We start from the raw sequence: 23,756 nt of genomic DNA on the forward strand, positions 1-23,756 counted from the left end.
GTTTTTGCCAATTTAACTGCCATCCCAGAGATGATCATGTTCTAATCAGACATAGCTTCCATTAGATTTCTTATCTGCCACAGATACTGGGGATCACAATTACATAATGTAGGCTCCCGTTTGCCCACAGTTAAAAAGGTAGATCCTGGCATGCTGGACATTTGGCTCCACTGGTTTCTGGCATGCATTTCTTGACTCATGTCAAAACCCAGGGTAGCTGCTGAGAGGTGTCAGTAAAAAAAGCGCAGTCATGTGTACATTGACTTTCTAGAGAGCTATCCGCATCACTATTGCTAAAAACCAAACAATCTGTCCATTTGACCCTTGCATATGGCATTCCGCCACACACACACTAAAAAAAGAACTGCAATTTTGTATGCACAATACACTAGTAAAAGAATCAGGCCTTTTTTAAATACATTTTTTTACTAGACCATGCCTTTAACTCATGTGGACAATTATTTTGATAGTCTGAATGCTGCCCCTATCAGATTTTAAATAGTTCATAACCTGCGTTTAGCACAGTTTCACGGGTCAGAAGCACTAGGCATTTGTAGGGATTCAATAAGTAGTGACATGTGGGAGTATAATGTGTGTATTATACACACCCAAATAGCAGTTTATTCTGTTGCCAAATTAAAGTGCATACCTCACACGGGAGGTGCAAAGAAACTGCCACTTCTTGCAGCACACAGAGGTGTACTATCCTCTGGCCCAAAGCAGACAGCAGTACTAGAAAACCCTAACGAATTGAAAGAGCAGTGAAAATGCAGTGAAGAAAAAAATAACAAAGATCAAATGAAATAAGCAAAATCAAGACCAACCTTTTCCAGTGTAGAGGTCAACTTCCACAGTGGGGTTACCACGAGAATCAAAGATGTAACGGGCTTGACACTTGAGAATGGACATGTTGAATTTCTGCCAAACAGAAAGTACAATATTTTTCACCGTCAGTCCAGAATATCTCCACAGAGCACACCATATTACAGGTTAGGCCATCAGACCCATGACATTTGTACAAAGTAGGCAATATGTCCACACATCTCATTTGCTGCCTGGGTAAAATAGTTATGTGGCCAACATTACAAGCATTCTATAAGTTTCAAAATTGAAGGGCAGAACAAAGTCGACTAAGGGCAAAGAAAGTGTAACCAAGAACCTGCTTCTGCCACTACCGATGCTTGTGAAATATGCAGTGATTTAAGTAAAATAAGGCATACAAAGGGTCTTTTGGAGGAGAAGGTCGAGTTACAGCATTGCTTAAACAAAAGGTTAGGGTTCTATTGCAGGGGAACTTGATGATTTGAAGGTAATAGGGTCCTGACTTTGCAACAGTAACTCACGATTGCAATATGTATGGTTTACGTGATGAAGTCACAGTGACTGATGACGGCACAAATTACATATGCCCTGGGTGATCCCTCTAACCCACTAATAATGGTCTGAAGCGTTGTCCATACATTGCCTTTTCTACATAATCTTAAAATGCCAAACAACCTGCTCTCAACGTTCACTCTACCATTGCCTTGAATAAAATAGTGGACACAAATTGGAAACTTACCTCTACGCTTCTTATTTTACATATGACCGTCAAGATTCTAAAAATGTTACCATGCTCACATCTCACTGGGTGAGGGGTAAGTACCGTGCTCAACCTGTGGGGCAACACCTTCAAATCAACAAAAACCTGAAAAAAGACGGAATGCCACTTGTTTAACTACAACCTGTGCGCCCCGAGGCCTGCAGTCATGTTGGCACGTTACAAAAAAATAAATATAAATAAATCCAACATTCTGTCCTGGGATTTTATTTTTTGAAGCATTTGGGACACAGGGGAGAACCAAGGTAAAAGCTTTATTGGCATAGACGTCCTGCAGCACAACCAACCACACAACAACGCTCAGACCAACTCCCAACCACCTCCCGTTCCCCATTCCATTCTAGAATGGTGCGGACCACAGCATGTATGTAACAGCTACAACACTCCCCACCCCCCCCCCACCCAACCCCTCAAACCCTAAAGAAAACAAGAAAAAGCATAACTGTGGTGCAAGCACACCAAAAATGAAAAGGAACACATGTAAATTAATCTCATGAAAATCTCGTGAATAAGCCAAGAACAAGAACTGATAACCAGTGCATTAAACATGAATAATGTGCTGAGAACACAAACCGATAAGCAGTGCATCATTTAACGTGATCCTTGAACCACACCGGCCCCATCTTCCTCTTCACTATGTGCAACTACAAGAGCCCCTCATTACCGTTTTCTGCCGAACTCACATAATTTACAGAGCCACCACACCACAGCAATCACCATAAACATCCACCAATCCAGGACATTCCATCACCGACCTGGTATCCTTCACACCCTCCACTGCAACCCCTCTATCCAAGTTCCAAATTGACCCCTCCTCCACTCACAGCATTAGCCAGCAATTCAAGGATCTCCTTTGGTTCTGAAAACTTTGACCTTCCTTTGCCTGCATGCATACCCTTCCTGAGCCACACCGACGAAAGTTCCACCACCTTCATACCCCTCATGCGTTTTATTCACCGATTTCTCCCTGAAACAAATAGGCACCACCAAGACTCCAACACAAGATCTTCCAACTTCAACTGATCCTTGATAGCCCAAAACCCCTTAAACTCATTTGTGGTCCCTTTCTTGTTCGCCCATCCATGCTTCGTCCACTCAACCACCCAACGGAGGACAGCATCCCCTTCCAAGCCATCCTTCCATTCTTCATTAACTACAGCATATTAATCCACCATTTCCTCCTTTTCCTCCACGACTACCTCATCTCTTCCAAGGGTGCCCATGACAAAATAAATTAGCAACACGGTTCATAATTCTGGGTACATACTCCACCCCAAAAATCACAACATATTCTGGCAATCTTAGGTGTAGCCCTCATTCGTTTTACAAAGAGCACCTCAACCAATGGCTTGTAACTCCTACCCCACACATCTAAAATGCTCAATACCCCACAAACACACCATCTCCTGCTCAATTACAGAACACCTGCTTTCTCATTCTGTTACCGCTCTGTATGCATGACAAATTGCCTTCTCCTTTCCAACACCTTTAGCGAGCACAGCTCCAAACCCTTTCACACTTGCATCTACAGTGATAATTGTGAGGAACTGGGGTGCTGGAGTTTGGCATGGAGAATATTGCAGCCAGAGTCAAAACACAGGCTAATGTGCGGTGTGTTGGGACCTCGAATCTGGACCACAAATCCAATGATGCTTCTCTGGAGCACGTGTGTAGCGCACGTGTAAGGTCGAGGCTTGATCAACTCCTCCCCGGCCCATGCCGCTTGCTGGTGATTCTGGCAGTATGCAGGCACAGGCGTGAATTACATGGGGAGGAGCAGAGAGCAGGAGACGCTGTGGAGCCAACAGGAAGACACGGATGTGCGGTTTCCACTCACTCAGCAGTCGCCCGCTCTGCTTGCTGGTATGCAGGAGTAACAGGGGTTTACAGGCCACTCGACATTCAACGCCGGCATTGCTTCGCCTGGGGATGTTCTGGAAGGACACCCAAGGCCTCAGTTAAGTACAAAACGACAGCGCTTAACGTGAAAGCATGGTGCTAAACCAGTGTGCTAAAAGGAATTAAAGTTTGAGAAGGGGTGTGTGACTAGCAACATGACATTCCGACAGCACACTCCAAAAGGGCAATTTAAACGCGAATATGTGCTCATGTCAATGTGGCTATGCTTAAGGCTTCATGTATGTCCTTGCTGGATTCCATTACCAAGAACGCTAATTGTGTAAAGTGAAGTGCACATTTATTATTCATGCCACCATGTTTGTGATACTGTGTACTATGCAACTGGTATCCGGTTAAGGTCACGCACTACGTTGTTCCATGTGCTTTGCTAAATGTGCTTACTGTTTGTAGCTGTACTGCTTAAGATTCTGAAGGTGTGCTACCATAGTGCCGTCAACTAATTTAAGGGTGGAATCAGGAGTAAGGCGTGTCCTTGATTAAGGAAGGGCACGGTTGGACAGGGAGGGGGGCCCGGAGGTAAGGAGGTACAACTGCCGAGGAGCGGGTGATTGGAGGCCCTCCGGGCCCTCCCCCTGTGGTCCCTCGCCCGGTGATCCCCGCAAGAGGACGTTTGAAAGGACTGGACAATTGGAGGGGTGTCGGGGCCTGGGGAGTTAAGGGGGCTCCTGGATGGCCACGAGGCCTGTGACCATTGAAAGGCTTCAGTGGGGGTGCAGAGAGTGGGCATGCTGACTCCGTGGGGGTGATTGCCCCGGGGCCTGCGCCCGCAGCGAGCAACCTCCCAAGAGTGCCAGAGGCAGGTGCCTTCTCCCCTGGCGAGGACCGGGAGGTCGGACTGGTGGTTTTCCCCCCAGAGGAAGAAGGCGGCACTGGATCCGCGCAGTGGTGTGGAAAGGGCATGAGGGCCCCGCCCGTGGTTGGTGGGGTGTGTGCCCGCCCAGGAGTGTATGTGTGGGGTCTCCCTCACGGAATACGAAGAAGACCCTGGACCGTGGCAGTGGTGTGGAAGGGGTGTGAGGCCCCCGCCCATGGTGGGTGGGGTGTGTGCCCACCCAGGAGTACAAGTGTGGGGTCTCCCTCACGGAATACGAAGAGGATCTTGGACCATGGCAGTGGTGTGGAAGGGGTGCGAGGCCCCTGCCCGTGGTTGGTGGGGCGTGTGTCCGCCCTGGGGTGGATGTGAGAGGCCCCCTTTCCCCCGGAGTACAAAGAGGACCTTGGAATATCGCAGTGGTGTGTACAGGGTGTGTGGCCCCCGCCTGTTGACGGTGGGGCGTGCGCCCGCCCAAGGGTGGCTGTGACCCCAGAGGGCGGTCCGACTCTTCGACGGTATCCCAGCTGCCGGAGCAGTGAAGCGGTATCGCGGCAGGGCCTGAGGGGGGCGCCTCATGACCCCCTGGACGGCGGCAGATCCGGCAGTGGGGCACACGAGGTGGCCGGATGAGCTGGCGTAAAGCCCTTCAGGAGTATCAGTACCAGGAGGGCAGCAGCTGTAGTAAAGGCCCGGATCGAGATAGCGGAATGGCCCAGTTGGAGTCCACGTCACAGTCGCCCTCTGCAATGGAAAGGGGTTTTGCGGCAGTCCTGGAGGAAATCAGGGACATGAGATCAGACATTGCCCAAAAAATTGAAAAAATGGACCTGAGGGTGAGCAAAGTGGAGGACAGACTGTTGCAATTGGAAACTAATCAAACTTCTTCTGTGACTCAGGAAGTGCAAATAGACCGGAGGCTGAAGGCCCTGGAAAAGAGGGATGAGGAAAGGACCAGGCAACTGGACGATTTTGAAAACAGGGAAAGAAGGAATAACCTCAGAATTTTTGGGGTCCCGGAAACAGGGCGAAACAGAGAGAGAGTTGGGTCGAGTGATGAGAGACATTATCAATCTCCTCTTTGCGGTTGGGATGACAACGGAGCCGATGTTTGACCGGGTTCATGGAGCGGGGCAGAGCGGGAGGCCCCCGATCCAGATTGGTCCGGTTCCATTACTACACGGAGAAGGCTAAGGTGCTGGAGGAGGCTAGGAAGGCCCAGGAGATCACAACGCGCAAGTTTCAATTTTCCAGGATCTCTCAGCGTACACATTGGCTAAGCGTAGAATGTGCCACCCCCTAAAGCAGTTGAAGGAGAAGGGTGTGCGCTATAGATGGGGCTCCCTCATTCGAATATATGGGGCAGCGTACGACTTTGGTCACCGAGGAAGATATAAAAGGAGCTATCCAGGACTATGTAACGGAGCCGGCCCCCCGCAGGGGACCCATGGGGTCGATCGTGGAGGGGGCGAGCGGTCCTGGATCTCCGGGAAACAGGAGGAAAAAAAAGACAAGCTCAAGAAAATGTAAAAAATTGAATACTCCCCTCACCGACCAAGAACGACCATGGAAGAGGAGGGGTAGACCGCCCGACCAATAATGGAAAAGAGGAGAGGATCCGGGGGGTCCATGTAAGATTGGGGTCCCCCTGAACAGCAAGTATAATGGGATCTCGGAGGGGCATCGAGTTTTGGGGGGCTCGCAGTGGTGAACACGTCAATGATAGCCCAGCAGGGGTGGGTATTCTGGTGGTCCGGCCAAGCGCCTGCGATGGTGGTACTACTTGGCTGGATGCCGGGGTGGGGGACTTGGGGGGGGGGGGGGGGGGGAGTTGGGGCTGTTGAATTTGGGGTGGGGAATGGGGCAGTTGGGGAAAAGCTTAAGGTTCACCCGGGGAGGAGGTGGGGGGGTTGTTCGGGGGCACAGGGAAAATCATCAAGAGCTGTTAGACAAAGGTGCGGTGAGGGTGCAGATATAGAGAAAAGGCAACTTAGACAATGGCTGAGTGTCTGGCGGCCCTCAACGTGGGTTCCCTAAACATGCGGGGCTTGAACACCCCTACCAAGAGGTCCTTGGTTTGCAGAGAATTTAGAAGGACCAACCTTGACCACTTTTTTTTTTACAGGAGACGCACTGGGCACGGGGGGAAAGAACCCAAAATGCAGGGGGTGGGGGAGAATTGGGGAGGTATTCTGCGCATCGCACAGGACCAAAAAGAGAGGGGAAGCCATTTTAATGGTGAAGGACATGGGCTTCGACAAGGAGGCCATAATGAGGGATCCGGAAGGCTGATATTTAATGGTTAGAGGGTCTCTACAGGGCTCCCCACTGACTCATCTTGTGGTGTATAGTCCAAACGAAGGCCAGGCACAATGTTGGGAGGAAATAGGGGCCCGGCTAAAGTTATTTGTACAAAGCTCGGTGGGGGTGGGATTTTAACATGGTCCTGGACCCATCCACTGACAGCAAACGGCTGGGATCTCAGGTTACTAGGGCGGCGGATGAAGCCATGGGCCGAACCGTCCAGAAGGTTAATGCGAAACTAGGTCTGGCGGACACAATCCTGAGTTCCAGGACCAGAGACCCCTCTTTCACATACTATTCTGCAACCCATGAATCGTATTCTAGATTAGACTACATCCGGGTTGATGAGCTCCTGTCCCTCTGTCTCGGGCCACAGGGTCGACCCTGTCCCCTGGTCTGACCATGATATGGTACCGGTTGCCATAGTGGGTGGATGGCGGAGTCCACGTAAAAGGCAATGGAAATGTAATGACTCCCTGCTGAAGGATGACGTTCTGGCTCAGGAGATCTTGGATGCCATAATGGATTTTTTCGTACTGAACGATAATGGCGAGGTAGGCATGCACACACTATGGGACGCCTTCAAGGTGACCTTATGAGGTGTCCTTATTAAAATGGGAGCCCAGAAAAAAAGGGAAAGGGAGGCTCTGGAGAGGTCTTTGAGAGAAAAAATAGCCCATCTCCAGCCAGGGGGGGTCCCTCAGAGGTACCTTTAGACCGGGAGCGGGCGGCCAACCTGGAGGATTACAGGCTACAGTTGAGGGATCTCCTTCTACATAGAACAGAAAGGAGCCTTCAGCTGGTTAAGCCAAAATATTATGAGAAGGGGGACAGAGCAGACAGTATTTTAGCCTGGAAATTGAGAGAGGTCCAGAGAAGTAAAATAGTAAAGGCAGTGAAAAATTATAGGAGGGGGGTGGGGTTGATGGTCTACGACACCCCGGGTATAGGTGAGGCCTTCAGTCGAATCTAGGAAGTTACACTCTTCTGAATATAAAGGGGAAGACGCCCAGATTGAGGGGTTTCTGAATGCCATTAAGGTCCCGGCCCTGACAGAGGTGGCGGCGGAGGGTTTGGAGGGGCCTGTAACGGAGGATGAGGTGGAGCAAGCGATTAGCGTGATGAGGGGGGGCATCACCAGGTGAGGATGGCTTCACTGTATACTTTTACAAAAGGTTCCGCTCCACCCTGGCCCTGTATTTAGCGAGTGTGTTTAATGCGGTGATAGAGGGGGGAATCCTGCCAGAATCCATGATGGGGGCTATAATAGTGGTGCTGCCTAAGGAAGGGAAAGACCCGACGGAATGCCCCTCTTACCGGCCCATATCGCTTCTTAATATCGATGTAAAGATCCTAGCCAAGGTGGTGGGGAAGCGGATGGAAGCTATAATGCCAGCACTGGTCCACGGGGATCAAGTGGGCTTCATCAGGGGGAGGCAAGGTTCGGACAATATCCGTAAAACGATAGATCTGATCCACTATGCCCAAGAGTCGGACCAGGAGGCGAGTTTGCTTTCCCTAGACTCGGAGAAAGCTTTTGATAGGGTGGAATGGAAATACCTGGAATTACTCCTCCAAAGAATGGGCTTTGGGGTAAACATTAGGAACTGGGTGGTGGCACTATATAGGGCCCCAAAGGCGAGGGTCCAAGTGAATGGTGTGCTATCTGACTCGTTCTCCCTTTTGCCGGGGAGGAAGGGATGCCCGCTCTCCTTGTTATACGTCCTTACGTTGGAACCCCTGGCCATAGCGGTGAGAGCCCATCCAGATGTCCAAGGGATTAGGAGAGGCGAGGTGGAGTTCAAGCTCTTTGTTTGCAGATGATATCCTGGTATATCTGGTGCAGCCTGACTCCTCGCTCCCCCCTCTCTTATCATTGATGACCACTTTTGGGCAATTTTTGGGGTTGAAAATTAACATGGCAAAGTCAGTGATACTTCCCATGAGGGCTCAGGACCGAGGTTGGATCCCCTGGACAGGTATAAGGGAGTGGTGGTTGGGAAGGACTCCGTTCGCTACCTTGGCGTTCTCATTACCAGGGACCTTCCTAAATTAGCTTCAACCAACAATGGCCCCGCAATGGCAGGGATTACATCCGATTTGAGGAAAGGGGGAGGGATCTTGTCCTGGTATGGCCGCATGACTGCGGTAAAGATAAATAGCTTGCCTAGGTTGCTGTACCTCTTCGTAGCTCTCCCAACGATTGTCCCCGACCAAACCTTTAGGGACCTACAGAAAGCAGTGCAAGAGTTTATATGGCAGAGGAAAACCCAGAGGAATGGGTGGGCCATTTTGACTCTCCCCAGGGAGGAGGGGGGTTTTGGGTTACCAGATTTTCCTCTATTACCGTGCCGCCCAATTGCGAGTCCTGGTGGAACACATGAAAGAAGGGATGAGAACTTATTGGTCTTACCTGCAGGATATGGATGCCCACCCCCTTAAGGTAAGCGATCTCTTGTGGGTCCCCCGCAGGCTCATCCCAAGTAGGTTGAAGGTCCACCCAACCCTTGGAGTACTCTGGGCGGTCTGGAAAGAGGGTCCCTTGGCTGCTCACCTAACCTCATGGCCCTCTCCGATGACCTCACTCTGGGAACACCACTTTAAACTCGGGAGTAGGGGGTTTCGAAATGCCCAATCCTGGTCGCACATGGGATTGGAAAGGGCTGGGCAAATGTTCAAAGAGGGTGAATTTCTCTCTTATGAGGAAATGAGGGAGGCTCTTGGGCGGGGATCAATTTCCATTTTCGAGTACCTCCGGCTGTAGGGCATTCTCTGTGATCAGTCATGTGGGCAGAATCTGAATAGAAAGCCGACTCCTTTTGAAATATTACTGGACACGGCTACGACGAGAAAGGGGTCAGTGTCCAAGATGTACAAAATCCTGAACACCAAAAATCTAGTGGAGAGGAGGGGATTCCTCAAGTTTTGGAATGAGCTAATAGGGGAGACCCTGTCGGAGGATGATTGGGCAAGGATATTTAAAATAGTGTTTCATGGGAACTTATTTACATCAGACATGGAGCATAACTTAAGATTTTGCAACGGTGGCATAGGGACCCATTGAAACTGTCAAAGATGTTCCCAAGGGTGTCTCCCAAATGTCCAAGGGGATGTGGACAGGTGGGCTCAGGGGATCACATGTGGTGACACTGTCCAGTAGTCCAGAAGTTCTGGAAAGATGCAAGGGGTCGGATGGCGGAGGTGACGGAGGAATTATTACCACAAAATCTGCTGACGATGCTGCTAGGCCTCCCTCGGAGGAAGCCGAAATTCGCAGGTACCCAAGATTGTGGGAAGCAATGTTGAGGGCGGGTGGAGTGGCCCAGGCGCAGAAATGGAAGAGCTCAGTGACCGCCTCCAAGGACAATTGGCTGAATAAATTAAACACGTTCCTCCTGGATAAATTGACGGTCATGGTTAACAATGACTTAAGTGCATTCCAAGCGAACTGGTATGGGGTGCAACAGACGTGGGGATGGGAGATGTCGCTGTGGGGATGTTACTGTGCCGGGGGAAGGTTGGGGAATGTGTGGAGCCTACTCTAGGAGGGGTGACCTACGGTCTGGGGCACAGCAGACGCTATACAGCCGACAGACGGCGACAAACAATTCAGCACCCAAGCACCGGGGAAAAGACGCCTTATGGAAGCTCTTTTTGTTATTGGTTTGAAGGGGCAATTTATTTGGTGGGAGGGTCGGGGTTGGGTGCTCAATTTTTTAAGGGTCCATCATGGCCCATTTGCTGTATTCAGAAAATGCTAACAAAACCAAAGTAAAAAAAAAAAAAAAAAGAAAAGTGCATGCGGTGAGGTATACCTCAACACATCCAGTAGTGGTGCAGCAGAGGGGGTCTATGAAACAAGGGAACTACAAAGATAATGTTCAGCAGGATGTGTTTGTTGTATGTTCCTACCCTAACTTCCACCATGTCCTATCCAACCAGCATTCCCTAAACCTTTCACCGGTGATCCTAAACTTCCCCAACTAACCACAACTTCTACATAACCCTCTTCCCCACGCCCTCCCATTGGCTGCCTAGAGTTAACCGTTATTTCAAGAATCAGGAAATCCTAGGGCGTGACATAATGCACTCTTCCTCCACCACACAGATTCTTAGCATTGCGAATTCCTTCTTTTATCGACTCCAAAGCCTCTTGACACTTCTGTTAGGAAAGATCTTTACTGCACCTTTCCTTCCATCTTTATGGAACCCCAAACTTTTTGCTTTTATTTTTTAACCTGACCTGTACTTTTTGCAGTACAATGAAGCCTTAAGCTTCACTGCACTGGCCTTTGCTCACATGGGGAAACTGATTTGTCCTTCAGGCTATCAGTACTAGGAAACAGTGTTTTCCTTAGTCGTGTTACTATGTTTCTACTTGTGGTTACTTTTTATCATTGCACAAAGCAGCTTACACTGCAGTGCAATGGGGTGCATTTTTGTTTTGCCCTATATTAACACTCAGGATTTTAGGTTACTCTAGATGTGCTTAAACGATGGGCTGGTAGCAGCAGTGACTTTTCCCCACTTTTTGGGGAATTTTGTTTTAGCTTTACCGCATTTGGCTACTGGTCAAACAAAGATGTGCCACAGATTTTTTGCCTGTTTTTTCCCTCTTGTTGTTTAGCCTTCTTCCTGGCCTCAGGGTCCAGCAAGATCCTTATAAGGACTTAAAGGGTCCGGGAAAGCAGCAGCTTTTGGCGGGCTACTGAAGGACTATGTGTGTTTGCAGGCAAGATGTGGGCTGGGTCAGTCTCACTCAAATCCACTGTGTGTCTGAGTGGTAAGCATGACTGTTCCCGCCAGTGGTCCACTGTGGGGTGTGTGGGCTAGTCCTGCTACTGGCTAGTGGGTCTTCGCTCCTACCTGGCTTTTAGGATAAAAAGAGAACCCCTGCATGCATTCTTGAGAGATCCTGGAGAAACTTGAATGTGCCAAGTATCCTGTCCAGCTGCGAGACCCATGTAGAAACCTGAACCCTGACTGAAAGAGGCCTGGCAACCAACTTCTGCTGCAGCCCTGGTTATCTTCAGTGGCCCCGCGAAGGCGCTACGAACCTTGGAGGGGAGGGATTGCTGTAAAGACCAGAGGGGGGACTTGCACTTCCGCTCTCTATATGGTCGAGGGGAGGCACAGAGACCCCTGCCAAGATTCTCCATTATGGTAACGTAGTCGAGCAATCAAGGCCTAGCTTCTCAGGAGGTGATGCGAGCTGGTTCTTAAGTACAGTGTAATCCCCAAGCACCCAAGAAGGAATGTCCACACACTATCGGTTAAAACACAGTCTTTATATAATATTCAAGGTCATATACACAATCACGATAACTCACTTTGTACTCCGAAAATCAACAATGGTAAATAGACAATTCTAAAGTGGTACCACTAACGTTATCAGATCTCCTTAAAGTGCATACGGTCAGAATGACATCAAAATAAAGAGGAAACCAGCAGTAGAGAGAGGAAGGAAAGCAAGGTGGTTGAGCAATAGGCAGAATACTGGTAACTACCGTTAAACACAGCTCTGTGTGGAGATCCCCCCCACCTGGGCAACCTGTGGAAGAAAGATACAAGCCCAGTCCATATATTGTTCACACTAGACTTTCCAATATTTCTGCAAACCAAAGTACCTGGCGTTGTAGCGTTCCTTGTCGGGGGAATCGACAACCCTTCGAGTATCCTCCCTTTCAGGCAGGATTCACGGGTCGTATAACGTCCGACGGAGGACAGGTCGAGCTACGACGGTGAAGTGGCCGCGTCGTTCCTAGCGGTGCTCGTTTACGGGGAAGCGTAAACGTCCTGCCAGGAAGAGGCGTGCGGGGCACCTCAGTGTCGATAGTTCTGGACCGCAAAGAGTTGAAGAACTGTGGCCCAGCAAGGGCGTCGAGTCATCGGCGTCTGTGGTCTTTGGGTGGCGGGAAACCCACCGGTGGATGATCCTCAGCGTGTCGACGGTCAGGCCTTCTCCAGCAGGATACAGCGGCGACGATGTGGACGAGAGCGTCCTTGGATCAATGAAGTTCTTAGGCAACGGGAGCACGGCGGCTCCAGTCGGCGACGGCGGTCGTCGACAGTGGCGGACAACAGTCCGGGCGCTTCTCCTTGGAGTTCCACAGCAATCCCTGTATCGGGTCAGCAGCCTGTCGAAGGTCTGTCTACCAGGGAGCTTAGGCAAAGATCAGCTGTGCACAATGGTCCCTCGTAGCTCGGGAAGAGGGCGCCTTACCGGTCCTCTCTGGGTCAGTTCTTGAGGCACATCAGCTTTCAGATTGCGAAGGAGAGCAACAGCAATTATCTCGTCCAGCAGGGCTCAAGGTTAAGCTTCAGTTACTCCAGTTACTCGTCGTAGTGGACTTCAGCTTCCCTACACGATTCCTAGCAGCGAGAGGTCCCCAGATACACTGTTGATCTCCCATTCATTCCACTGGGTCATAGTCAAGCATCCAATCACGACTACGGGCATTCATGCAGGCAGGGTATTGGGACAAGTACCGAGCCATTCAACACTCCAAGCTGCATTCATACCGGTTTCGGGCAAGGCTGCCTCAACCATTGTGTCAAACACCAGATACTAGGCAGCCACAACATAGAATGTATATTTGTCACACACTCCATTCACCCAGGTCCCACCCACAGGCGTACCCACAACATACGGTCGTTGAGAAGGCTCCAGCCAGTCTGGTCGGCACTTCCCCACACTACCATATATGGAACTTCCACCCAACAGCCAGTCAGGGGGAAGGGACAGAGGCAGGGCTTCCCGGGACTCCGGGAAGATCAAGGTAACAGGGGATGGAAGGCAAGAGGCCATGGGGGCCATTTTGTCTCCATCAGGAATCTACCGATTCCAATGACAGGGCCTGGGCATCCCAAAATGGAGGACACTCGGGGCACCAGTCATTTCAGCACAGAGCTGACACCAGCCCGTACCCTGCTCAGTGGGTCACACACAGGTGCCCAAAAACATACACTAGGGGCACAGGGTTGTACCCCTAGCCACGGGTGCCATAAGAGTATCGCACGGGTCTGTTCACCAAACCAAAAGAGCTGCACCGCCAAGAGTCCCACGTGAACTCCAGCGCGGAAAACACGACAGAACACATGATAAAAAGCAGTACAGGACAACAATACGGAGGCCCTGTCCCTCCAATCATTTTCCAGCATCACAACCATCCATTCCTGCCATCTGCTCGGTGCCCAGCACAAAAACCACATTCAAAATTGCCTTGGAACTGTCCTGTAGCTGACCAGCTTTGTTTTTGGGCTACCCTGCTAACTTTGTTGCCGAACCTTGGTACACCCTCCGCTGCCATTGCAAGGCTCCTTCCTGCGAAATGCTGACGTCCTAGCACAAAGGGGACCCAAAATAGACCGGAATGTCTGACTGAGGCTACTGAGTCCTGTTGCATTGCTGTGCGCGGCATGCCCCATCCGAAACCAGCTTACCTGACACGAGTCCAGTCCTGAGAGAGGTGCTGCATCGTTTATTTTTGCATTCCTCCACGAAAGTCGATGCACCAGCAAAAGACACCAACCAAGTGAAGCTCGAACCGGCAAACTCCGAAAATCGAGGACCGTGGATTTTGAGGGAAAAAGCAACATACGACCCTTCCTTTGTTCTACGAAGTCTGGGGAGGATTCGGAGTAAGGGGGGTAAGTTATTGAGCTTTTAACCTACCCCTATACTACTCCCATTGTAAGTCAATGGGCTTATAATAATCCAATATCTAACACTATTGGCTTTGCCAATGCTGGCCTTTGCAAGCCTTCTGACTGTTGGGGATCATTTTGGGCATTAGTCCACATTGCACCCTAACTCCAAGAACCCTTCACTGGACCCCAGAGACCCTACCTGAATTTGTTTTTTTTTATGCATCCTAAATTCTGTGAAACTGTATCCTGACCAATAGGGCACAAGGCCCCTGGCAACTTCTGGCTGGACACTTTAGCTAGCCATCATCTCTGTGGACCTTTTGTGTATATTACTTGTCTATTCATTCCTTTGCAGGAGTATTTGATTTGTAGTGTGCATTTGAACCAAGTGAATGTATACATGTATTTAGTTTGATAGTATTGTGTGATAAGTCTACCTGCTTCAATTCCTTTTTCTATAGTGTGTTTTGGCCATAGTTAAATAACTATTGTATACACCCTGTCTAAGTGCAATTTGTGACTCCCTTGTGTGACCTCATTGTGGACCCATTACAAGCTCACCACCTCTGAAGAACTTAGCCTAGACCGCCTGTTGCTCCTACCTAAACTGGTTTTGCTACAGCTTCCCTGAGTTGTCCCTGTCACAATATAGGTTGGCCTGCTATACATCTGTCCACCAGGCCAGAGTATAGAAAATCAGTCCCAACAACTTCCCATCCCATTCCACTCCACTGCTTACTTTCAATCTGCAAATGGGTTCTGACAATGGAGCAATGTTGACAAACAGTAAAAAAAAAAATCCTGCTAGGCCTAAAAACACCCAAACCTCATCCTTATTCCTGTGTACTGGTGAGCCTCTCATCTCTCATGGCATCCACCTTGGGGCGATAACTCCTACCAACTCACCACATGACCAAGATATTCCAGCTCCCTCATTCTGCAATGGCACTTACTCTGTTCAATTGTCAACCCCTTATTTGCTTAATGCCTCATGTAACCTCTTATGCTCCAACGCATTCTTCCCGTACACCAAAATGTCATCTTGGTACACCGGTGTACCCTTGATTCCTTTAAGAATCTTGTTCAATCACCCTCTGAAATATTGCCACTGCGAATGATAATCCGAACGACATACTGTGAAAGCAGAACAGACCAAACCGCGTAATGAATGCTGTCAAAGTATGCCAATCCTCTGTAGAAGTATCTAATAAGCTGCTGATATGTCAAGGCTTGTAAACATCAGAGCATCTCAGACACTGTTCAACATAGGAAGTGGGAATTTGTCGGCTACAATGATCTTATTAACATCCCCGACGTCTACGCACATCCTGAGTTTTCCGTTTTTATTGCATGCCACCACGATGAGGCTGTCCCACTCCGCCTCCTCCACCCTTAATTATGCCTCCTTCAAGAAGTCTCTTTAATTCAGCTTCAACCTATCTGATCGATATCGGACTATGCCTTCGCTTCTGGCACAGATGTTTTGCTTCAGACTTCAACACAATCCTGTGAGCAAATAAATCCCTGCAAGCATTGCACTTTATTGTTGAATACTTCTTTCAACGCTCCTGGGATCAAGCCTAATTCCCAACACTGCTTGATACCACCACCTTAAAATGTCCACTCCTTTCTTTGCCACATATACATTGATCACTGCTAATCTTCCTTTGTATTCTACCACAGCCTGAAACATCCCTTTCAAGGCAATCCTAGACACCTCATAGCCTCCAGGGTCCTTGATGCTGGATCGCTTGAGCGTACTTTTGAGGCCCGCCTGACATTTCTCCCACCAGTTTTTAGACAATCATATAAGGCGAGCAACTGTCCACCATTGCTTTCCCTTGGGAGCAAACAATTCTGATCTTGCAATTTGGACACCATGTGAGAATAATCCTCTAGCTTCCTGCATGACCACCACACAGTGTTTCTTTTGAGCTCTCGCCATCTTCACCTTCCTGAATGCATGACACTTCTTCATGCAGCACGCAACCGCAAAATGACCCTTTAGGCCACAATTCGAACACTTAATTGACAGCAGGACATATGAGCTGGTGAAATGGCCCACTCTACAACACATCCAACACCTCCCTTTCTCACCATCTGAGAACGCTAAAGACTCTTTTCCCCTCTTGGCCTCACGTTTCTGGAGTCTTCCTTTTTAGTGCTCCCTTTGAGGATTATGTTTACGTGGGTAAGTTTTGCATGCTTCTGCAACACTTTTCCTTTAACATTCAGGAACACAACTGTGTGTGCTCCACCTTTTACGCAAACGCAATTGCCTCTTCAGGAGTGGGGTTCCCACCTATCTACAACCTCTCCTGAACTACTGGGTTGTGTGTATAATAATTTGATCTTTTATAAATTAATCTGTCCCCATCCAGACCTAAATTCACATGTACTCACCAATGTTCTTACGGCACGGCCATACTCAACCGATTCATTTTTCATTTTCTTCCGGGTATAAGAATTGTAACAATTTATCATTCTATTCGTCTTGGGTGCATAAGTGTCCAATTGAAGAAGAGTCTTCCTATACTCAACCAAGTCACCGCCTCCTTAAGCCTCAGTTATTGGCAGGAAGTTGGTCTGAGGGTCGTCTCGGATCAGGTAGTCCAGCAGGGCTTCTCTGGGGAAATTCAAGGAAAGTTTCCAAGTCTCGTCCGCGGGTCTTTAGTCAGCTACACAGGATACTTTGCTCTGTTGCAGATCTCCTGGAATGACTGCAGTACTCCCCTTATAAATTCAGCTGAATTATGAAACTCGGCCCTTTAAATGGTAAGGATCGGCACCACTCAGCCAGCAGCGGTCACCACTGTGGATTTCACCCATGCATGCGGCACTAGACTTTCAGGCCCCACAGTTTGTGGACTGGGACCAGACGGTCCCACCAACTTCCTGTGTCCACACACAAACAGAAGGCACTAGGCCACAAATGCAGTGGCTTTCCCAGGCAAATGCAGGAACAGATTAGGTATTTCCTGACACGAGAAGGTAGGAAAAAGGCGTTCCTTCTCTCTTCCGTTTGTCCTGTCCGCGCCCTTACACCTCAGGGTCCATGGCCGTGCAATACAAATGAAAGTAAAGAAAATGGCAAAATGACAAGTGAAAGACCTTGTAGCTTGGCCATTTTAGGACACTGACCACGTTTACTAGCCAGGTGCGGTAAACGTGAATGTGCACACTAAAATAAATGCAAAAAATGTCATTGCTGCCACCAGCTAGTCCTTAGGCATATTTAAAAATAACCACAAATCGAAGTGTAACAATTCTAGGGCGATACAAAAGTACCCCCCAGTGCACTGCATTGTAAGATGCTGTGTGCACTGTTAAAAAGTTACCCAAACAGGTTAAAAGTAAAACACAAAAAGGGAAATAGTTTCTGAGCACTGAGTCTAAGGACTGAGGAGTTTCCCCATGACAAAATGAGTAAAAGGCCAGGGAAGTGGAGCTGAAGGCTTTACTTCTCTGTACAAAGCCAGGACAGGTCAAAAAACAAAAGTAAAACGTTTGTGGGTCCACAGAGTAAAGAGGGAAATTTGCCTAAAAGAGCAATCTTTAAATTCCAATGGCATTTTATGTGTTCATACATCATACTGTGCCAGTTCACCATAGTGGTCTCCCGTGTCCAAGATACAGGTATGTTGTGTCCCTGCCCTGGTGAACACAGGACCTTAGACTTTTTGAAAGCAAAGACCTGAATATAGAGTGAAATAAAAGAAAAGATAGTAGGCAGATCAATAAGGAAGGATTAGCGTTTGATCGTGGAGTAGTGATGTATTAGTAGATTGAGAGTGTTGGTTACAATCTAGAGTGGTGGGAGCAGGAAGCTTCCAAGAATATCAGTTTCAGTGGGAGTATCAGTGGTTGCACTGCAGGGAGTGAGGGTGCAGAGGAGTCAGTGGGGTTAACATACCAGTTACATCAATTGGTGACGAGTGATTCAGAGACCCATCCCAAGAGGCAACCCTGTTGGACGCACAGAAAGGAGAGGGCGTGTTGAATCCAATCACGACAAGGAGCAAGAGCAAGGTGAGCATGCATGTGCCCCGTAAAATAAAAGGAGGACCTCAATGTTAGTGCAGAAAGGTGTGCGCAAGTGAAAATAAAGGACGTAAGCACATGATTAGAGATTTCCTCTAGAGCATTAGGAAAGTGAAACTTCGAGAGTCAACGTGCCGCCATCTTTGTTTTTCTCCATTATGGTTCCAAAATGTTAAAGAGGACCTTATAATGTGGTTCATCGGGGCGCCATCTTAGTTTTTTTTCTGAAACCTAACTAGTACATTGTATGCATAATATTAAAAAGAAGGAATCATTCTTTAAACAGTCCAACATTCGTTTCAAACCATATGTAAACATTATCTTTAGAAAATTGATGGTTTATGAGAGGATGTAAAGTGACACCTCGTGACCTGCTGGGAATACAAGTCATTCAGTTGGCAAATGAGGGTCATCCCAGGATTACTATAACAAAGAGGAAGTTACAGGAAATCTACTGGTGGCCAGCAATGGACACAGATAGAAAAAACGGTAAGATTGTACCTTGGGCAAATTGTGATCAAATGTGGAGACTAGTAAATTAACACTCAATCCCCTTCCAGTGCCTACTGGTAACTGGATGAAATTGGGAATCATTTTAGGTCCTTTTGAAGGTTTAGAGGAAGGAAACATTCTGTTAGTATTGGTGGATCAATAAAAGTGCTACTGTGAATACATCAAGGTGAGTAGCATTTTTCGATTATGTTTTTTTTTTTACGAGGGAAGGACATCTGGGAAAGAAATCCTGAATCAGTACTCCGTGATTATGGACCAGAGTTTAGGGCCAATGAAATCAGAGAATGTTGTAGTGATTTCGGTTTAGATCACAGGTCTTCAAACTCTGGGGCATGCCCCCCAAGGGGGGGCGGGGCTTATTCAATAACAATGGTCAAATCTACTAGCTGCATAGTGAATTCATCAAAACGACCCACATTGGCAAAAAAAGAGGCAAATTTTGACCCAAAAAAATGGCCCATACTAGCATTATGCATTTTTTATTCGGGCATTGCCCTATAGTCCAGTCCAAGACTGGCAGCTCATCCACAATGGGCGAGGGAGCATCGCCCCAGTGGCCCCTTCACCCATTATGGAGGAGACCATGAGCCAGCCCAGTGAAACACTGAGCACTCCCTCAGCTGCATTTTCTAGCTGAGGGAGTGCTCCTGAGCTAGCTGAACTATCAAAAGGAAATAATGTCCCCTTTGACAGTTCAGTTCCCCAGCCGAGCATGCTCACTGAGCCATGTAGGCTGGGGGTGTTTTGATTTACAAGCCTTGCATAGCTCATTGGAAATGCTGGCTGGGGAACTGCATGTATGCACGAGGGGGAGCTCCAGCGCCTCATCGTACATACGGACAGAGCAGCCTGGAGCGGGGTGTTTCAGCACCCCCACACAGGCCCACCAGGAAGCTCTTGCTTCCAGATTCCTGTTCATGATGCAGGAGCTGGAACGCTGGTAGTTTATGTTAATTTATTTTTTGTTTAAATAGGTGTATGGATGCGTGTATGCTTGTGTTATGAGGGAGTGTATGATGATGGCTTCAAAGAGTGCTTTCTGTGTGAGCGTGTGTATGTGTGCGCGCGAGAGTGCAAATATGCGCGCGAGTGCGTATATGCGCGCGAGTGTTTGAGTTGGTCCAATGGAGCCGATTTTGGCAAGCGGGGTGAGGGTTCCGGGGGGGCGGGGCCGGGGGTAGTACAACAAAGTCATTTTAAAAATACCTTTGTTGCACAATCCCCCTACCCACCTGCCAAAATCAGCTATCCTCCTGAGGCGCTGTGGAGCCCACAGGGATGGTATTTTATTACTGGACATCTATCAGAGGTCCAGTCAAAAATACCATGCTTTTCCCCTGGGCCCCCCAGCGCCTTCCATACACACATAATCGTGTTGATTGTGTTAGGCACTGTGGGGCCCAGGGGACAGGGACAGTAGCTTTATAGGACATTATCAGATGTTAAGTAAAAAATATCATGCCTGCCCCCCTGGACACCCAGCGCCAATTGCAAACTGCTTAGCTTTTTACCATGTATTTTTATTTTAAGTATGCTCTAAAATGCGACATTATAACCCATTAAAATTACTGGGGGAAAAACCCTAAAGCCCCTTTATTCGTTCAGGCTCCCTTCCAACATTGTCGCTATTACATGTCTGGAGGAAATATGTATGCCCCTGCACTTAAAAAAAATCTCACCAGCCGCCACTGGCCCTGGCCCTCTGCTGGGAGCAGGGTCAGAGAGCCATGGGACTGTGCTGGGAGCAGGATGGGTGGGAGACATGAGATAGTGATGGGAGCCCTGGGTCTGTGGTGGGGAGAGCCTAGGGACTGTGTAGAACTGGGATTAAGGAGCCCAGAGACTGATGGGAGAGCCCACTGTCTATTATGGGTCTAAGTAGGGTGCAGTGACAGCACGCGATAGTTAGCCATTTGGACTCGGGCGTGGGGCAGGGGTGGCAGGCATACCTAAAAGTTTGAAGACCACCGATTTAGATGGACATTTTCATCAGTGTATCACCCTGAAACAAGTAATATGGTGGAAAGATTGAATAGAGCGTTAGAATATTGCATACAACACGCTTTAGCTAATTGAATGAATTGTTTTGAGTAAAGCCTCAGTGCTACAGGAGTTTCACTTTTCCATTTGGTGAGGGGCAGAGAATCAAATAGTAAGTTTTCACTAGCATGGCTGAATGAAAGGCTAGGGATCAGAAAGATAAAAGGAGTTGTATTGCTTGCAAAATGTTGGAAACTCCGAAGTACAAGGAGTGTGTGACTAGAAATTCATGGGCAGTGTAAAAAGAAATGGATCTGTGACTTAAGTGGGAGAGTACGCTACGATACAATGGAAAGAAATGGGATGGAAGGATCATCCAAATATTCTGGTCCCATGAAAGTAATTAAGTGTTTGAAAAATGCTACGAGTAGAAAATGGAATTGTATGGAATCATAACCGCTCCTGGTAGCGGTTGGGTTCAAGCCAACCAGGATCTGCTAGGCTACAAGTAAGAGCTAAATAGCTCCCAGCTCCCCTCAATTTCGAACCCTGAAGGGGGTGTGTAGTAATGATGTATTAGGAGATTGGGAGCAGGCAGCTTCCAAGATAGTGAGAAGGATCAGCAGTTTCACCGCAGGGAGCAATGGCCTAGAGGTATCCACAGGGTTAACATACAGCAGTTATTTAATAGAAGCATCAAGCTACCTGTGTAAGAGCCATCTTCAGATAATATATGTGCAGGAGAAGAACATTTATTTTAAGTTAGAATGTATAGTAGGGGTGCACAAGGGGCTCAATGTGTGCTTGGGCAGTCCCAAGTATGTTGGCAAGGTTGGACATCCATTGGGTAGATCAGGTCAAAGTACTAGATACAATTTTGTCCTTTCATTTCACTGCAGTTCAACATGGAAGTAAGCCATATTCGCTCCACGGTCACCAAAATACCACTATTTTCAATTGGTATATGCAGTGCATGATCATATATAAATGGCTGGACTGTGGAGATGGGAAGAGCCTTTGGCCCACAGATCTTCTGGATTAAGTACCAACTCTGTCCTAGATTTTTGCATTATGTATTTGGCATTGCAAAACTGTCTTTTTATAATATACACACACACACAGAGATCTGCTCTACCCTGTCCAGTCATATGCATATGTTCACGCACTGAACACGCCCATTTAAAAGAAATGGGGAAATTATGGAAGACAGTGAGCAGAAAATGTTTTACCTCAGTGTTGAACTGCACTGAGATGAAAGAACAAAATATAAACTGCATGTGGACTAGTACAGATGTCTCTGGCCTGGAGTGTGGCGATCATATAAGAGCATAGGCCCAGTCTCCAGTTGCAGGTGTGAGCATTAAAGGAGCTCAGGAATGCAGCCTTCATAAAACATGGTGGGAGACAGCAGCATACCCCATTTTCTGCTCACTGTCCTCAATATCCCTGTTTTTGAATGGGTGCATATAGAGCCCGAATATATAGGCATGGCTGAAACGCGGAGATGGGTAGAACCTCTACGTTGACACACAGATCTTCGTCTAGATGAAGTACCAATGCCGTAGATTTCTGCGTATATACATACACATACAGTGCTGGAAATAGAAATTATCTGTGGGATTCCCACCGGAAGGGGGGGCTGCAGCAGATGGAGGCGGGGTAACTCAGATTGTACTCATGCTCCCGGTCATCGGGACGAGATATGGGCAGACGCCAAAACTTCTGGCATTCGCATTGCTCATCGGATGTACCCTCTTACGTCACAATAATACCAATTGAATTCCAGATCTGAATTGCAAATAATGAGAAAGCCCCCCCTCGCATAAACTTCGACCGTAGCATCTAAGCGCATTGCTGAATACGACCTAAGTGCAGAACCCAGGTGAACCTTGTAGCCATGTTGTATCATGACACCCTGCAGTCCTAGTTCTCGGAATAAACTTGATCTGGGGAGCTCTGCCTTTTTTTCTTTTGGTTTACTGTGTCATTTCCCATTGAGTCACCGGGGAGGGGTTACTGGCTTTACGGGCAGACAGGAAATCTAGTCGTTGCTAAACCCGCAGAATGTCTGGGTGAAGGGGTTAGAGATGTGTTTTTTTTGTGTCCAACCCTAGGTACGTGCTTGTAGTACTGCGGTACATGTGCCCTTGAAAATAATCGATCCTTGCACTATCCGCTGTCCGATGCTAATGTGGACTTTGTCCTGGCTTGCAATGGATTGACTGCAGTGAGATTTATTTCCAAACATCAATTGATATGGCGGGGAATAATATAAGGGTAACACCAACACAATTAACTCGTGGGGCATCAAACCACGTCAGATTTAAACACCCGGACGCATTTGGCAACCCAAACGGTGAAGTGTTTGTTCCTAGCCTCCGAATACATACATGCTGCACTACTGGACATGTTTACAATACCGTAAATAATGGCGTGTGTGCACTAGTTACCCTTCGTAAAAACGCAATGTCGAGGATTGGAATCGTGTGCAGTTATCGTATGCGGGTACATAGTCCAGCAATAATATGGGGCACACGATAATGGTGTAACGGCACACCAGATGCTGCACGGGTTTACAGCTGGAATCGGCCATGACTCATGCAAGTCAGTGTGGTACTTCAAGTTCACATGCCTTTTGCTACTTGTTTGGGTAGCTTCTCTTATCCGCAGGGTTATTTATCTGGCTGCGCCTTAGGATGCAGTTTGTGGTCACTGATCGCTGCTGCAGAAGTGACGCTGTAGGCCCAACGGTACCGAAAAGGGGCGTTTCGAGGTCATAGCAATATTTACCACCTCACTGCGTCCCCATTGCGGCACTTGAAATAGGCTTGTCCAATATAGATACATCGGATTTAGGGGGCGGGGGGCATAGATCGCGCTGCATTTCTTTACAGTTTGCATTAGCACGAGTTTAGTCAAACATCCCTGTTACTTTGC

The 23,756-nt window shown here is 48.2% G+C and overlaps 1 protein-coding gene across 5 annotated transcripts in view; it reads right to left on the reverse strand.

The window, feature by feature from the left end:
- ENO1 (enolase 1) overlaps nucleotides 1–23,756 on the reverse strand; it is a 220,188-nt gene that overhangs the window by 192,991 nt on the left and 3,441 nt on the right. For 4 of the 5 annotated variants that reach the window (XM_069610033.1, XM_069610036.1, XM_069610035.1 and 1 more), the window contains exon 2: nucleotides 825–918. In XM_069610033.1, the coding sequence (XP_069466134.1) occupies nucleotides 825–909 (85 nt within the window). In that variant the 5' untranslated portion in view covers nucleotides 910–918. Of the gene's footprint in view, nucleotides 1–824; nucleotides 919–1,561; nucleotides 1,683–23,756 lie in introns of those variants that run through there. The other variant, XM_069610034.1, reaches the window with a different exon arrangement.

This window comes from Ambystoma mexicanum, chromosome 8 (genome assembly GCF_040938575.1).
Source record: "Ambystoma mexicanum isolate Mex_15411 chromosome 8, UKY_AmexF1_1, whole genome shotgun sequence".
Taxonomy (NCBI): Eukaryota; Metazoa; Chordata; class Amphibia; order Caudata; family Ambystomatidae; genus Ambystoma; species Ambystoma mexicanum.